Source organism: Pyxicephalus adspersus, chromosome 7 (genome assembly GCF_032062135.1).
Source record: "Pyxicephalus adspersus chromosome 7, UCB_Pads_2.0, whole genome shotgun sequence".
NCBI classification, from domain to species: domain Eukaryota; kingdom Metazoa; phylum Chordata; class Amphibia; order Anura; family Pyxicephalidae; genus Pyxicephalus; species Pyxicephalus adspersus.
In genome coordinates this window covers 72,666,243-72,684,083 of record NC_092864.1, presented here as the reverse complement: position 1 = coordinate 72,684,083, position 17,841 = coordinate 72,666,243, and the positions used below count along the sequence as shown (strand labels likewise).

Below are 17,841 nucleotides of genomic sequence, written 5' to 3'. Positions count from 1 at the left end.
ATATGTCATATCAAATTTCCTTTCAACACAGAAGGTACTGCATGTTTCAAACTTTGTGCTGACAAACTATTCAGAGCCCCCCTCCCAAATTCAAAAAGTCAGAGGTCAGCCATTCTTGCTGCGCTAGAAGGTACAATCGGCACAGACAGAACCTGATCCAGAACATAGTGCCTGCACCATTGTATTCCTATGTGTGTCATTTACACTTGACAGTTGTAAAAGGATCAGAACAGCTTAAAGAAAGAAAAAATAAGCCCCAAACATTTTTTTAATGAAAAGTACAAAGTTTCTTCTGCTAGGTAATGGCACTTTGTTCTGTTTTGTGACCCCTACCTTTTAGGTGAAACCAGCAAACCAGTTTTAGAAGGAAAAAAAAAAAAAAAGTAACATACACTTGGTCACATGTACAAAGAAAAAAAATCACTAACTTTTATTTCCATCAGATGGGAATCAGCAGCCAGAAGAGCTGCACTATTCAGATATTAACACTTTGTGATCCATGTGCTTTATTTGCAAAAAATATCTTGTCAAGGTGTCAAATTGATAGAAAAGCATTGATAACAGGAGTCCTCGACAGATGTGCTGACTTCAGAATAGGAAATGGAATAAATTAATAGTGGAATGACTTGGATAATGGAATTTTTTTACTTTTTGTGAAACTGTCTACGGACCATCAAACAACCAAAAATGTAAATTACAGCTTTTGAAAAACAAAGCCAGTACACTTTGGGGAGAGGGAAAAGAAAAAAAATTATTTTGCATTTGAACCTAGTGTAAACGCACCAAAATTTCACTTTCACAGCTACGGAACTGAAACTGCGCACTGGATCTATTATTACAGTATACCTTTTTATGTAAAAAAATCTTTATACATCATAAAAAAACAAGGAAGGCAAGATGCATAAAACAAATCAGCTGGTTGACCAGAGTCATCTTGAGAAGCCATTTTGCTGTAGGAGGGGCCATCATACCGCTTTGTTCTGGGCCTATCCAGCAGCAAAGAAGGCAGTTCTGCATATAAAAGTAGTGTGATTGACTCTGCTTCATGCATCTTATGCCTTCGCTCAAAGGATTGTTCTGTCCAGACGGTGTGGAGGACAGCTACTGGTCCCAGTCTTTGGCACTTATGCTGGCAAACTCAGCTTCTTCCCCTTTAGTACTGTAAAAAAAAAAATAAAAAAAAAAAAGAAAAGAAAAACTTTAGTTGGCTAATTTTTACATTTTCATTAAATCTTCAAAAAGAAAACTCCAGCGTTAAAGTGCATCTAAACCCAGCAAAACACATTTTATACAATTGCAGCTTACCAGTCCTTGGATGTGGTAACTGCATTCATTTTTTTATTCAGGGTTTGCATACCATTTAGGACTCCAACACAAATACTATGACAGTTTCAACTATACATTTTGAAATACTACCAAAGCCACATCGGTCCTCTTTGCAGCCATGACGTCTCATGATCCCATTTCCCTGTTTGTTTCTTCCATAATTCAGCAGATAGTTTGAGGTGAAGTTACAGACACCCCAAGTCATGTCAAACAGTTACACAATGACAGGCATTGTACAGGAATCTGAATTTTGTCCAGTGTTACATCCATGCAATATTTTTTAATACAGAGTACTGAAAGCAGACCTAAACTTAATATTTTCACTTTACATAAAAGGGTAGACAAACCTTATATGTAAAGGAAAAGGGAAAAAAAAGGGTGCAGCACCTTTCCACTGCAGTGATCAAGACAGAATGGAGTGCAAAGCCTCCCGGAATATCTACTTCACACATCCCGGGAGGCTCTTGGCTGCTTGCCCTAATCTCAGGCATGTGCAGAAGGAGTCATTTTAACTTTTTTTTTCCCAACTGCATTCACAGTGAGATCGCCCATCTTTTTTTCACCATCTATGTCACCTGATCTCACGCCTGCACAGTGCGAGATCGGGTGATGAAGGAAGTGGAACCCGGAAGAAGTCAGTGCCTGGCGCTTCCTTTGCGCCAGGCCAAAGACGGAACCCGGGACAATGCGGGACCCAAACAAAGAAACCTTCCGATGGATCTGTATTGTTTTTTTATATTTTGGGTTTAGTTCCGCCTTAAATATTTCTACTAATTTAGTTTAACTGAACACAAATAATTTTGGCACTTTACCATGAACATCATGTAACCTGCCCCGTCAAATGCATGACTTCTCACAAGAGTTTTATAACTCTTGGCTTCTTTTATTTGACCCTTGAGCACTTCCATGGGAGAGTGACTTAAAAAGTCAGCCACACAAAAATATACAGGTATGTACACTCCTGACCTTCTGAAAATGCTAGTTGCTTAGCTATTAACATGATTCTTGGACATCAATAAAATGCTACTGACTTCTCGGTCACGGACATGCAGATCTTACTTCACCATGATCCTGTTTGCTACAAGACTGATCCAGATCAGTGGTTTAACCCCCCCAGCGGTATTCCCATGTGTAACTCGGTGTGGATTTTACCTGCAAAAAGCAGAAATCCTAAATCACACTCGGGGTCCCTTAAAGGAAGTCCTCCTCCTCCGAACTTCAGTCGCAAACTGCCAAGATGATCTCCGGGGTTTCCCGGTGATGATGGTACATGCGTCGGTGCAGGGAGGAGGATCGGCGGGAAATTCAAATCATTTTGTATTTGATTCAATACAAAATAGCGCTATATATATATATATATATATATATATATACACACACACACATACTACTGTACAGTTATATTACGTCTCATTATTATTTTTTTTTTTTTGTAACAGATTTTTGTGATTTTTTTTATTTAACGTTTCTCATTAAGTTTATTAAATATTGGACATATTTCGGTGAGTTATGCCTAAGAATTATAGGCCTACAATGTAAAATAAATTTCCATGTAAAAAAAACAAATGTAACTTTTTGCATGGAAATACGGACAAAATTAGAACGCTAGGGGGGTTAAAGAATTCCCCCACCTCAAGTGACAGCAAGCTAGTGATCTCAAGACAACCACATCTCCGTTGTACATGCAGAGATCAAAGCTGAAAAGGAAAAAAAATACTGTACAAAAACAATGGCAGTCATACGTGTGTAAGTGGGAAGTCACAGCACTCACCTTTTGTAACATACAAGTAGAAGAAATCACAGTACAGGATGGTCTGTACCACGCCTGCAACTATAGCGATCAGGTCAAAGAAGCCTTCAAAAGAGTAGCGCCAAATCCAGTTGAAGAGGTACAAGGCACGGTACAAGCCCAAGAAGAATAAGTAATGAGTAGTGATTGTCTCCGCTTCACCTGTCTTACTAATCATGAAGAGCTGAGGGAGGATGGCCACAGACTCCAGGTAGATGGAGAAGGTCCACAGAATCTAAACAGTAAGACAGTGACATCTAAGAATGATCATTTTAAAAAGATTTATTTATTTTATATTAGTTTCCATAAAACCAGCAATAAAAACTTGTACAGAAATGTGTGTATTGTACCAAAGCATTTACAAATTATATATTCAGCTTGCTGTGCAGCCTTTACTTCTATGCCACCAACCATTAGCAGTTTGAGGTTACAAAAAAGTGACTTATATTAATATATATATAAATAAATATCCATGTGATATATAAAAAAAATAAAAATGTATGTTTATTCAATTGCATTACATTTCTGCCAACACTTATATTAGTTATAAAAAAAAAAAAAAAAAAAAGAGATCATGGCAGTGTTCAAGTATATTTAATACAGGATGGCTTTAACCATGCACTGTCGAATTTTAGGAGATTTGGAGATATCACAATACAATGCTGCTCACTGTTCTCCTTACTGGAGGGTCTGATGTGAGGAAGCAAAGCCCTGTTTCTACCAAAACTGGAGCTTCTCTGCAATAACACAAAACTAAACAAGGTGTGGTAAGTCATGAGGCTATGGCTGCAACAGAATATAAACTATCCATTTATACTAAAGTACCACTAAATGCATAAAGCAGACAGTACCTCAAGGAGAGAGAAGTCATGGTTGACAAGGACAGACAATCCACCAACAGGAACAACGAGAAACTCCACTCTGAATGTGTCATGGTTTCCATCGTAGGTTGCCTTGAACTTAATGTATATGAGATAAACTGTTGCATAAGCGCAAGCGATGTAGATCAGCTGGAAGAAAGAATGTGTAAGAGCCACGTGTAAATCAAAAGTTCTGAAGCAACAACATACCCTCAGATTGGGTTATGAATAATGATAATTCACCTGCAAGATTTCATATTACCGGGAATAAATAGGTAAACTTTATTAAAGAATCTAGCCTTGGATGGATTCTTCCTCTTTATACTTTGTATATTTAACCAATGGTATGTCAACTAAGTGGCACATTGCACTTTGCATTCAAAATACACATATTTCGTAGTTGCCACATGTATTTACAGACCTACGTACACACTTTCAGTAATTGTCGATGGAAAGGACCTTTCACAATCCTTTCCAACAACAAACCACTGTACGAAGCATGATTGAGCACTGTACATACAGTGCCGTTCTGCTCTATGGACAGGGGGGAAACAACAGAGCGGCACCCCGCTGTGCTCCCTCAGCTTCACTTCCATTACAATTGTTCCTTGCACTGTATATGCGCCAGATTCCTGTTCGATATCAGCCCTGAGGCTATTATCGGACGAGAACCATCGGACGTGTGTACGTAGCCTTAGACTTTGCTTATAAACCACCTATTTGACACCTGTACCCTGTGAATTATTCCAATGCCAGACATACACTATGATTTTCACCCCCTCTAATCTTCAATCAATATTTTGAGATCATAAATGCAACAGATTTACCCAAGGTAAATGTTTTTATATTAGCATTTTCAGTGTTCCCCTCAGTCCCTTTTAGCCGGGCGCACCACCCGGCACTTTTCAGTAACCACCCGGCTATTTTTGGGTAGTTACTGATGAGTTGGGTTACAATACAGGGGTTGCCACCTACCTAAAATAATTTCTGGGCTGAGCACTAATAAATTTGCCATTAAAAATAGAAGTCTCCATAGACCAAGCACATTGGGTCCTCTAAATTTCTAAAGCCATCAGTGATCCTATGTTTAGTCACAGGGTTGTGAATGACCAAAAATGACTTGTTTGATCCATGTTGCATAGAATTAGGTGCTTTGTATTTCGAATATAATATAATTTGAATACAATATAATTGAATTTGCAACAAAATCTCAGGTTTTCTCTGTTCTACTTTTCCTATGAATTCATTTCAAACTCATCGAAAGTACAACTGAAGGCCCCAATATTGTTCTCCAATCACTAGGGTTCATAGTTTAATAATTTAGTTAACTATAATGACTTTACTACAGAAACTTCTATCTATTCAAGTCATGAACACAATTCGACTCAATTCCCTGCAGAAGAATATCATGGGAAAGGGCTTTGATGCCGCTGTACCCGGAATCCCAAATAAGCATCTTTAATAAAGCATATAGACTCTTACAGCAGGTAAAGCAGAAACATTTCCACTGAACAGTATATATTAAAAGGTAAAATCTTTTTACCATGCAAAAGACTAAATTTCAGCATTATATGAAATCAATGCATCAATCCAGAAAAAATACAGTGAAATGTATTCCCTCATTACTAATATTATAACCACTTATTGATTAGGTATTGAAAAGCGGAAGATGTTTAATGGCTGCATCATTAAAAGTGTAGATTCCAGATGAACATGCATGGGTTTTATGCAGGGATCATTTATCCTGTCTACAATGTATTACAACAGGAAGAAGCAGAAATCGACATGAGAAGCCCAATCTATGGATAAGATGATAATGTATGTTTACCGTTATTCTACAGAGCATCCCATAGAGATTCTGCCAAATATATATATTCTTCTTTTAATTTGTAATATGATGTATTCCTTCCTACTTTCTATACTAATCTAACTATGGACTTAAATGTGGACTAGATCAGTGGTCACCAACCTTTTTGGTCCCGTGGACCACTAAAATTACTGCTTCCTGACCATACTTGTGCAGGGAGCCGGTTGTCAATCAAAGGGGAGGAACCTCCCTATAGTGGCGTCATAGCGCCAAATCCCCACTCACTCAGCCATTGCAGATCTGAGCCTGCGATGGGAGAGTGGGCAGGTTGTGTCATGAAACACAGCCCGCCCACTTCCCTGAGCCAGGGATTTGCACAAGGGAGAAGGTCCGTGGCTCTGGCCGGTGCGTCCCCCTATTGGGCTCCTGACCCCACTCTGGGGTTCACCAGCCTGAGCCGCGGACCACCAAAATGTTGGCGACCACTGGACATCATGGAGTTTGGCCACAGTGGGGCAGAGGTTTCATCAAAGTAGATTCAGAGTCTTCATTGTGATCTTTAGGTATGAATTACTTCACAGTACCTGCAGCTACGCAGATCAATGCACGCTCCTTGTAAAGTTTTACTGTTTTTTTTAAATATATGTAAATACTTTAGATGTAATACTATTTAGAATCTATGTACAGGTGTACTTTAAGATCCTGTTTCATCTTCAAAAGTGCTATGATCTGTTCCTTACCCTGCGCTGCAATGCCTTCTTTTTAATAGTGGTAAAGTAAAATATAATAATGATCTCCTAGAGTTATGTTCTGAAGTTATAGTAAGTAGTGCAAGAAGTTAAAAGAAACCCGCTATACTAATCCTAAGTCTTCACTTTTTTCTGTGTCAAAGTCCAGGAACTAATATGCAAATTCGGAGTGCAGACATCATTTAGACTTTGATTCACTGACCTAAAATAAACATAAAAAAAAAACTGAAGCCAGCAACAGCCAGCTTTTTCAAAAAAGGCCTGCCTTCCTTCTAATACAGGTCAGTGGCAAGCCTAATCACTTAAATATCTTACCTTCATAGAAGTGTTGTACAATGAAATGAATGATGTTAAGAGATCCAGGTATCGAGTTGTGAACACCAGTGCAAACAGAAGCTGACTCTTTCCAGAGATGCCTATGTAAAAAAAAAAAAGAACATTTTATTAGTCTGAAATAAATATTCTATAGAGTAGAAGTGAATTGGGGTACCACAAATCCTTCATTAAGGGTGCAATGTACATAATATTGTGGATGCACAAAAAATGTTGCTAGAACCATATTACCAAGACTAGAGTTAGACCTTAGGGCACCAACATGCAGAACCAAAAGAACAAGAGGGCCATGGTTACACTGTAATACAAAGCTAGTCTTGGAAGTTAGTAACATGTGCATTGGCCATAAAAAGCAAAGCAACAGGCTGCAAGACTTTTCTACAGCTGCCCCGACTCTAGAATGGTCTCCTCGTCCTATTCGGCTTGCTCCTAGTTTCTGCTCAATTAAAAGAGAACTCAAAACTCATCTTTTCAAACTTGCCTACCCGTCCTCTTCTGTCTCCTAAACCCTCACTACTTCCCACCATTCCATATCCCCCTCCTATTGTGTGATACTTTTCCCACCTACTAGATTGTAAGCTCTTCGGGGCAGGGTCCTCTCCTCTTCCTGTGTCACTGTTAGTATCTGTCATTTGCAACCCCTATTTATTGTATAGTGCTGTGTAATATGTTGGCGCTATATAAATCCTGTTTATTAATATTAATAATAACAATGGGTCCACTTGAATGCTCACCCACTCTCAAACACTTTGCCTAGGCAGCACACAGCACTACTGGCCACTATATCTTCCAAGCCAAATGCCAGCTGTTACAGACATCAGGCCAGCTATGGACTTTCTGAATTAACCACCCTTGTTTTTAGACTTCCGGGGCTCTAGAAAAACTAAATTTAAATAGAGATAATGGATTTTTAGTTAAGGACAACATTAGATCTGCATAACACTCTGACTCAAGTACAAAGGGCAGAAACAAATCAGCAAAAGTATTGTGTGATCGGAGGTTGTCACATGCTGATCATTTATCAGCAAAAATAGCAATCATTAAAAAATATGTACAAAATGCATCCACACACCCCCATTGTATCCATGTCCCCAATTCAATGCAACTAAACTGTACAATTGGTGATGAAAAGTTAAAACCAACAAGTGTTAGCCTCTATCCTTACCAAGCAAAAGAACAAAAATAATTCTGGCACGCTTTTTTAATTGTTTCTGGCAGGAATTCAAATTACTAACCCACTAATCAAACAAGTACTTTGCCAGGGCAAAGCAGACCAACAGGTTTTATGGTCCTTCTTCCCATCAGCACAAACTTATCTTTAGTTCTTAGTTTTCTTTTTCTAATGTGAGGTAAGGAAGCTGTGTGTAAGCTCCAAACTAGAGCTTACATGGAGTTAAAGTGTACCTATACTCAGAATTTTTACTTTACATAAAAGGGTAGAGAACTCTTATGTAGGGTAAAAGTTCTGTTACGTCACAAATCCCGGGAGGCTCTTGGGCGCTCCTGCGCATGTTCAAGCATCTCAGGCATGTGCAGAAGGAGCCTTTTTGCTTAATGAAAAAAAATGTGCAGATGTCACGCATGAGTAGTGCGATCTGCAAATTTTTTTTCATTCTATGTTACCCAAACCCGCGCCTGGATCGGGTCACGTAGGATGAAGAACCCGGAAGAGCAGATGAAGATGGCGGCGACCGGAGCGCCGGCTCCGGAACGTCGAGGGGACAGTGATCAGATTGCCCTGCGGGATTTGTGTTTTTTTTGTGTTTTGACTAGTTCCTCTTTAAAGGACTCTATCCCATATGGCTGTGCTGAGCCAATTTCCAAGCAGCCTGGCTTTTATACATATGAGGTAGAAGAGCATGCTGAAAGCCACATGCTCCTGCATGCCTGAAAGTGCTGAGCATTTCCTTTACACCTGGGGTGTGTTTAATTTGGGGGGATAGGCATGGTCAGAGCAATGGTTTGCTTTTCACCCCACATGATTTGCTCTAACACCTTGTTCACCCAATAACTTTAGAATTGTCATTTGTGTAGCTATTCTCTGAGATTCAACAATGAGTTTAATGCCAATACTTTCATTTATGAAGTTTTATCTATGCCATTAGAAGGGCAAGCTGGGATTTAGGATGACTGGTTCTGGTTAACAGGGTGAAAATATAATAAAATGGGTTGTACAATCTGTAAGGTCTGCTACATCACAAATAGTAAAACGGGACATGAGGACCAACTACCCAACAAGTAAAACAGAGAGGTTCTTTACCCTATTGAATAAAGTTTTATTATTGTTCCTGTTAGAGAAATCTACTTTACATCTTGAAGGCGACTCAGTAATAGAATTTACATGTGCAAATTTTCACTTAGCAAAACAAGCAATCAGACGTTCCTTTCATTTTACCTACATTGTGAGAATATGGAAGCCATTGCCGAGGCGTTTCTGAAATATACAACTTGCCAGGTTGGTGTTCATGATTGTTTCAATTATGCGACAAACTACTGAAACCAAAGACCAGCTTTAATTCCAAGCAACTAGAATTTAACATGAGTTTAGAAATGGCAGCTTTCATAATCACCCATTATAGGTCAACTTGAAGCATAAAAGGGATGTTTTTTGTCTTTTGGCAGAACTGAGAACAGGAGGTGTGCCATATGACTGCATGTTCACAAAACTGCAGAGCACATGGGGGGCCAAAGTAAATTGCCAATCCCTTTCCAAGTTCTGTGCCTCACTGACCAACTTGCCAAGGGCTTGTATACACAACATTAATTCCCATCAGAACCGCTTATCCCTAAATCAATGGAAACACAAAAGCAACTTGATGCAGTTTAAAAGTTTGGGCTAATACAAAGCAAAAAAAAAAAAAAATGTATAGGGCATGAGAAGCACAATGGTTGGAAAAATATTTTGGAACACAACCCTATACAACTAATGTCAATACCATGAGTGAAAATCCTATTCTATATAAAGCAGAACCAAAATCCATGGATATAAAAATACAAGGAAGAAGAGTTTTTTTGGCAGAAGCCACACAAAGTCCCCTAGGTAAAATAAAAAATCTTCCATTGGCTTGAAGCAATTGTCAATGTGTACTCTGCCTGTGGCTCCTAAACAAAGTTCACTCTTGGCATTCATAATATTCTCAATTATAACCCTTTCCTTAATATAGAATCATCCAATGCCACATCCACAATCATAATTAACAACATACAAAACAAACCTTAGGACTTTTAGAGTATTGCTGCCAAAAGGCATAATCATATATATTTCAACACTAATGAAAGCATAAAATATGTTAGTTGTATTGATAAAAAATATTTAAAACTAGCTAGGATTACATATCCATGTTCCATGTGGTCTCAAACATACGTTCTACGCGTTTCGTGGAACTTCATCCGCTTCATAAGGAACATGGAGACTTACAATAATAATGGAACTTTACAAATATGCAAAATATAAATATAATTTTCACAATCAAAATTGTATTATAATAAAACAAAGTTTTTTGATCGAAAGTTATATTTATATATTGGATATTTGTAAAGTTCTGTTTTTACTATTGTAGGTCTCTATGCTCCTGAAGAAGTGGAGTACGTTCCATGAAACGTGTAGAACATATGTATGAGACCTTATGGCACACGGTTATGTAGGTCCCCATGTTCCTGATGAAGCAGACTACATTCCACGAAACGTGTAGAACATATGAGACCACATGGAACATGGTTATGTAGATCTCCATGTTCCTGATGAAGCGGACCATGTTTTGTGAAACGCATAGAACACATGTATGACATCACATGGAACATGGTTATGTAGGTCTCCATGTTCCTGATGAATTTAAGAAATATTGAAAATATTCACTAATCCCTAATTCCACAGTAGGATCAGTCCTAATCAGGTTAAATCAATCGCAAACTGGCCAATAACCATCTATTAGCATGCCTTATGTGTAATTGGTCACAAAAATTTGCATACGTAAGGCCGTGATACCCGACGCATTTCGCCCGATGTAGGCTTCCTTGGAGGTAGCAATACGTTGAGCCAAGCAATACACACATACTTGACAGCATCTAATTGTACAGTAAATATGAGAGAACAAACAGATATAATCTATAGTAAATATGAGAGAACAAACCGATATCGAAACCTAATGTACATAGATTAGTGTAACTGAATAATTTGTATTAATTAAGTTACTATATCTGTTTGTTCTCTCATAATAAATATACATTACATCTGTTTGCTCTCTCATTTACTGTGCAATTAGATGCTATCAAGTATGTGCATCGCTTCGCTTAACGTATCACTACCCCTGAGGAAGCCTACATTGGGCGAAACGCGTCTGAAACATGGCCTTACGTATGCACATTTTTGCGACCAATTACACATAAGGCATGCTAATAGATGGGTTATTGGCCAGTTTGCAATTGATTTAACCCGATTAAGACTGATCCTTCTGTGAAATTAGGGATCAGTGAATATTTGTTTCTTTGTATTAAGAGAAATCATCGTTAATACAATTTTTTGTTTGCCAAAAAAACTCTTCTCTGTCTTTTTTTCATATATTAAAAAACCTAAAAACCTTTTCACTGAGCTCCATGATCATTTGAAATATAAAAAATTAAACATCTAGTTTTGTATTAATAAAAAAATCCTTAATTTAAGTAAAACTAACAAAGTGTTCTAATATTAGATCTGTGTCATCTATTTCTTCACATCCAAAGCCAGGCTGGGACCAAGCTGTATTTAGATGGAGAACATGGGGCCGCAGACCTGAATTCCTGTATTTGTCTAACAGAATGACAAATCTTGTAGCAGATAAAACAGCTGATGAGGTTTATTTTATGTACTTAGCACTTTCCTTAATGGCCTATAGCTTGCTAAAGCACTGTGTGTCATGAACAAATGCTGTTTATTAGAATTTCCTTCCATGCTTTGTGTCAGATCCACACCTCAGATCTCCTGCAGCTACTTCCTATCTGTATCAACTTGTTCCAGCATTGCTACAAGTCATTTCTCAGAGCGGGAATACCCATATACTGATAGGGGCTGGGGCAAACACTTCTGCCTTAGGCTGCAAATTTGTATTCTAAAAAGCATCCATTAAGGTTCAGGCATTCTATTGGCTAATGGCCAGCAGGAATGATCCCCACAGCCCTGCTAATAACCTGTTTACATGGGCAAGAAATCTTACCAGTTGGCAGTTACATAGTTAGGTTGAAAAAAGACTTCAAGTTCAACCACTTGGGAAATAAACATATCCCAGATATAAAACCCTATGGACATAGTTGATCCAGAGGAAGGCAAAAAAAAAAAACCCTGGTACATTTTACTTCAACAGGGGGAAAAAAAAAATCCTGATGCCCTGGGGCAATTTCCTGGATCAACGGTCTCTTGTTATTTTTACTTTAAATCCTTAATTCCCAGTTATATTCTGTGCTTCTAGAAACCATCCAGCTTTTTCTTAGAGCAATCTATAGTAGTTGCTATAGATTGCACATTTTCACAGACCTTACAGTGAAGAATCCCTTCCTTATCCGGAGATTAAACTTCTTTTCCTCCAGACACAAAGAGCGCCCCCTTGTGCTCTGTAATGATCTCACAGTGAATAATGGGGAAGAGAGTTCTCTATATAGACAATTTATATATTTATACCGGGTGATCATATACCCCCTTATACGTCTCTTCTCAAGGGAGAATAGATTCAGTTCAGCTAATCTCTCCTCATAGCGGAGCTCCTCCATTCCTTTTATTAGTTCATGGGTAGCACGGTGGCTCAGTGGTTAGCCCTCTGGTCTTTGCAGCGCTGGGTCCTAGGTTTGAATCCCAGCCAGAACACTATCTGCATGGAGTTTGCAGCTTCTCCCTGTGTCTGCGTGGGCTTCCTCCCACCTCCCAAAAACGTGCAGTGAGGTTAATTGGCTTCCCCCTAAATTGACCTTAGACTACATTAATGACATATGACTATGGTTGGGACATTAGATTGTGAGCTCCTTAGAGGGACAGCTAGTGACATGACTATGGACTTGTACAGCGCTGCGTAATATGATGGCACTATAGATTAATAAAAATAATAATAATAATATTAGCTCCTCCAATCCTTTTATTAGTTTAGTTGCCCTTTTCTCTCTCCAATTCCACAATGTCCTTTATAAATTAATAGGAGAACTGTGGGGATCATTCCTGCTGACAATTAGCCAATGGGAAGACAGATCTGTCAGTAAATTAACAACTGGATCCTTGTCACTGCTGAATGGGGAAATAAGGAAAATACAAGCTCTAATAGAAGCTTTAATAGGTGAAATCATTTTTCTATAAAAGCCTGCACACTGTGAGCGGATGCCACTAACATTCGTTAAACTAGCCAGGAATTATTCTCTCTCTTCCCCGCTAATCCCATTCATTTCTTGCAGGCAGCTCATCCACCTGAATGATGTACATCCAGCGCCATCCCGGGAGATCATTAATAATCTATGGGGAAGTACTCCCTGATATTATCTATAATTATTACTATGCAGCGCTGTATACAAATGGCGGGTGTTCTGTATAAATGTATGGATTCTGAAGATACAGAACAACGTGCAGACATTGCTGCTGAGCCATCACAGAGCTGATGATGTGGCCGCTTCCTCCTCACTGTTAGCTTAACAATCCCAAAACCAACATCGCCCCAGCTCTGGTGACCCCCGGGGGAGGGAGGGGGCGACCCCACACACTACTCCAATCATCCGCAGCAGGCATGTCATAACCGATGGAACACCACGCCTTACTACCGGCTGCCACGTCAGATCCACACACAGCACAAGCCATCATTCAATGACACCCAGCACGGGGCAGGAATGTGCAGGCTGGGGACACGGCACTCATTATTATTATTAAACAGGATTTATATAGCACCAACATATTCTGCAGCGCAGTACAATAAATAGGGGTTGCAAATGACAGATACAGGAGGAGAGGAGCCTGACCAGAAGAGCTTATAATCATTCACTATCATTGTATAAAGCACACATCAGCAATATAATACAACCCATACGGAGCCCCACGATCAGCAATTATTATTATATAGTATTTATATAGCGCCGACATATTACACAGCGCAGTACAAAGTCCATAGTCATGTGACTTGCTGTCATTCAGAGGAGCTCACAATCTAATGTCCCTACCATAGTCATGTCTAATAATGAAGCCAATAAACCTAACTGCATGTTTTTTGGAATGCGAGAGGAAACCCAAGAACATACAAACTCCATGCAGATAAGTGTCCGGGCTGAGATTCCAACCTGGGACCTGAGTGTAGATGGCTTTACATGACCAGAAATACTTCCAATGCTGACATTGTATATAGAAGTATCGCTGGCTGCATTTCTACACATCCATCACATTATTATTATTATTATTATTATTAATAATAAACAGGATTCATATAGCACCAACATATAACACGGCGCTGTACAATAAATCTATCATTATTAACAGGATTTATATAGCACCAACATATAACGCAGCACTGTACAATAAATCTATCATTATTCATTTAAAACAGGATTCATATAGCGCCAACATATACCGCGGCACTGTACAATAAATCTATCTATCATTAACAGGATTTATATAGCACCAACATATAATGCAGCACTGTACAATAAATCTATCATTATTATTATAAAACAGGATTCATATAGCGCCAACATATAACGCAGCAGTGTACATTAAATCAATCTACCATTAGTAATAATAAACAGGATATATATAGCACCAACATATTACACAGCGCTGTACAATAAATCTATCATTATTAATATTAAACAGGATTCATATAGCGCCAACATATTATGCAGCGCTGTACAATAAATAGGGGTTGCAAATGACAGGAGGAGAAGACTCTGACCCGAAGAGCTTACAATCTAGGCAAGATTCCATTAAACAATGGGAGTGAATCCTGATCACCTATGTGAACTCTGTGTGAATGTGTTCACAAGCAGGGAAGTGAAAATAGTTTTGGGTGTAAGCAGAGATCAGCCATTGATCCTTCAGTAATTCATCCCAATCACTCTGATAGATGATCAGCTAATGAAGCATGCAATGTGATCAGCTATTACTCCTGTCATTATTAATCAGGATTTATATAGCACCAACATATAACGCAGTGCTGTAATAAATCCCCCCCATACGACTGATAGGTAATCACAGGTGCTCTCTAGGCTCTTTTAGCTGGGCGCACCGCCCGGCACTTTCCTTTGAAGAGCTGGATCACAATACCGGGGCTAAAAATAATGTCACTGAATGATTATTAAACAAGATTTGTATAGCACCAACATATAACGCAGCACTGTACATAAAATCTATTAATATTAAACAGGATTCACATAGCACCAACATATAAAGCAGCACTGTACATTAAATCTATTAATATTAAACAGGATTTGTATAGCACCAACATATTATGCAGCGCTGTACATTAAATCTATTAATATTAAACAGGATTCGTATAGCACCAACATATAAAGCAGCACTGTACATTAAATAGGAGAATGATTGGAAGCACAGACCGCTATCCCTAAGGACAGAATTGAGGGAGGACTACAAGTCCCAGCATGGCTGTGCAGTGCTGCATGCAGAAATACTAACTTTGTGTTTGTAGGATAGGAGTACAAGCTCTTGAAGCATCCCATCAGCCAATAGCAATGCAGGGATGAGCAAGGCGCTCCATCTGTCACCGGGATACTTCAGGAGCCTGTGCAGGGCATGCAGCTGGAAAGTTTGCAGCGAGCACTTACCGGCACAGGACCGGCTCTTCCAGATCTTCAGCAGCAGAATGATGATGGCTGCCAGGTGGGACAAGTCCCCGGTAAGCCTGAAGATGTTCATGGTGTTAGGAGAGGAGGGTGACAAGGGAGTTACGGTGTCCGGGAGGAAGAAGAGAGGGCACAGGTGACCCGGAGCCTCTGACGCTGCAGCCTCTCACTTCAATCCGTTAAAATGGCGAGAGCCGAGCTACGTGGCCCGGGGACGTGGCCTAACTGCAGCGTGCGCAATGCACGCCGGGAGACTCAGCACTATGACGCGTCACAATACAAACCACGCCCCCTGCTCTGCCAGATCGGCAGACACGCCCCTTCATGCCGGAGTTCCTAGAATATTCTGAGATTTAGTTTTTTCCTTGGAATGCCACAGATTCCAGCAAATTCTACGAGAGCGCTAGTTAATTCTCAGCCGGGGATTGTCCTTATTCATTCAAGTGACGGGAAGAACAAAAGTCATAAAACTCAACTGACAGTTTAAATCAGCAAAATACATTCCATGTAAAGGATAATGGCTTACAGTTGGTTTTCTGTCAATCACAGCCTGACCATTGTCACTAAGATTCTGCTGTGGAAGCAGAGTCCTCTCTGCAGAGGTCCTAGTGCATTTTTAGGTGGGCGCTAAAACAAGGTAATTGCACTAAGACAGGGTCGGCAACGTTTTATAGCCACTAGGCCATTTATGGGGTGGGCGGGAACACACTAGGCCGGACCCGCCCTATTGGCTCCACCCACAAGGTAACGCCCCTTGTAGTGAAATCCCTCTCATCCGTATGCATCGTGCAGGGGAGGGATTTACCTTCAGGGAGCGTTCACTATTTACCGCACCGGCAGAAGTATGAACACTAGCTGGGGTAAATAGAGGAGCAACTGCAAGGGGGCAGCACTGGAGCTCTGACGGTTCTGGTAGTTCCTATTGCCCCCTGACCAATCCGCTAGTTCAGAGCCGGATCGCTCAGGGGGCGTTGAGCCGGAAGGAACTACCGGCTAGGCCGTATCTGACCTAAAGCCCGGAGTTTGCCGACCCCTACGCTAAGACAATCCGATTGACTCGGGATATGTTTATTTCCCTAGTGGGTAACTACTACTATGTAACTATGCAGGGGAACTGGAATTCGGAGCAATATGTAATGATCAGGCAGGTAAGATCATAGAGACATCACCTGGCCATTCTACGAGGGGGTGCTGAGATGTTCCTGGCTTTGCCCAGAAAGAAGAGAGCCAGAGTTATGAAATAACACATTTATTCAACATATTCCCCTGAGACTGATGTACTTGGTACAGCGTAGTTGCAGCTTTTCTAGACCGTTCAAATAAAAGTCCTTTGGGCCGCAAACCAGCTCTCAGCAGCATCTTTGACGTCAGAAATGTCCTCAAAATGCCCCTTCAGGTGTTTCTTCACATTTGGGACCAGATAATAGTCAGAAGGGGCCAGGTCAGGTGAGTAGGAGGATGGTGGACCAATTGGAAACCCGGCGTGTTCAATTTGGCAGCTACAACATTGGATGTGTGCGCAGGTGCATTGTCCTGCAAATAAAGGATCCCTTTGGTCAACATCCATGGCGTTGTGTCCTAATTCCCTCCTTCAGCTGGTCCAGGAGGTTAGCATAATACTGTCTGGTGATACTAGAGCCCTGAGGTAGGTAGTTCACCAACAGAATACCTTCTTTGTCCCAGAAAACGGACGCCATGACTTTTTTGGCTGATTTCTGAAATCGGAACTTCTTCGGCTGAGGGGACCCACTGTGGCTCCATTCATTTCACTGTTCCTTGGTTTCAGGATCAGATGTGGAGCCAGGTTTCATCCTCAGTCACTAACCTAGCCAAAAGTCCTGTGCAGCTTCAAAATGGGCCAAAATGGCTTTGGATGCTTCAACTGGTTCCTTCTTCTGATCACTGTTCAAACATTTCAGCACCCACTTCACTGAAAGCTTGCCATGTCTAGGATAGTGGTGATAACAAACCCAACACATTCCCGGGATGTCAAGCATCTGGGATATCTTTTTTGTGGATATTCACCCGTCCTCAATAATCAGCTCATGGACAGATCGCAGGTTGCAGGGTCAGTTGAGGTTGGGAGGTGCGCACTGCGGGGCTCATCTTCAACGGTGAAATGCCCGGTCTTGAAACGAGATATCCAGGTTATGACAGTGCTGTAGGAAGGACACTTCTCCCCCA

The 17,841-nt window shown here is 40.2% G+C and overlaps 1 protein-coding gene across 1 annotated transcript; it reads right to left on the bottom strand.

The window, feature by feature from the left end:
* Nucleotides 1–974: 974 nt before the first annotated feature.
* Nucleotides 975–15,904, bottom strand: KDELR2 (KDEL endoplasmic reticulum protein retention receptor 2). Its single transcript, XM_072418944.1, has 5 exons — nt 15,640–15,904; nt 6,847–6,947; nt 3,967–4,125; nt 3,098–3,350; nt 975–1,159 (listed from the first exon to the last, which is right to left on the bottom strand). Exons 1-5 carry the CDS (start codon nt 15,728–15,730, stop codon nt 1,125–1,127), a joined length of 639 nt encoding a protein of 212 aa, XP_072275045.1. The 5' UTR covers nt 15,731–15,904; the 3' UTR covers nt 975–1,124.
* Between the last annotated feature and the right edge of the window lie 1,937 nt (nt 15,905–17,841).

Coding starts and splice junctions, on each gene's coding strand:
- KDELR2 (XM_072418944.1), bottom strand. CDS start 15,730: ATGAACATCTTCAGGCTTACCGGGGACTTGTCCCACCTGGCAGCCATC. Junction 6,948..15,639: donor GAAGAGCCGGTCCTGTGCCG/GTAAGTGCTCGC, acceptor TTTTTTACATAG/GCATCTCTGGAAAGAGTCAG. Junction 4,126..6,846: donor TGTACAACACTTCTATGAAG/GTAAGATATTTA, acceptor TCTTTCTTCCAG/CTGATCTACATCGCTTGCGC.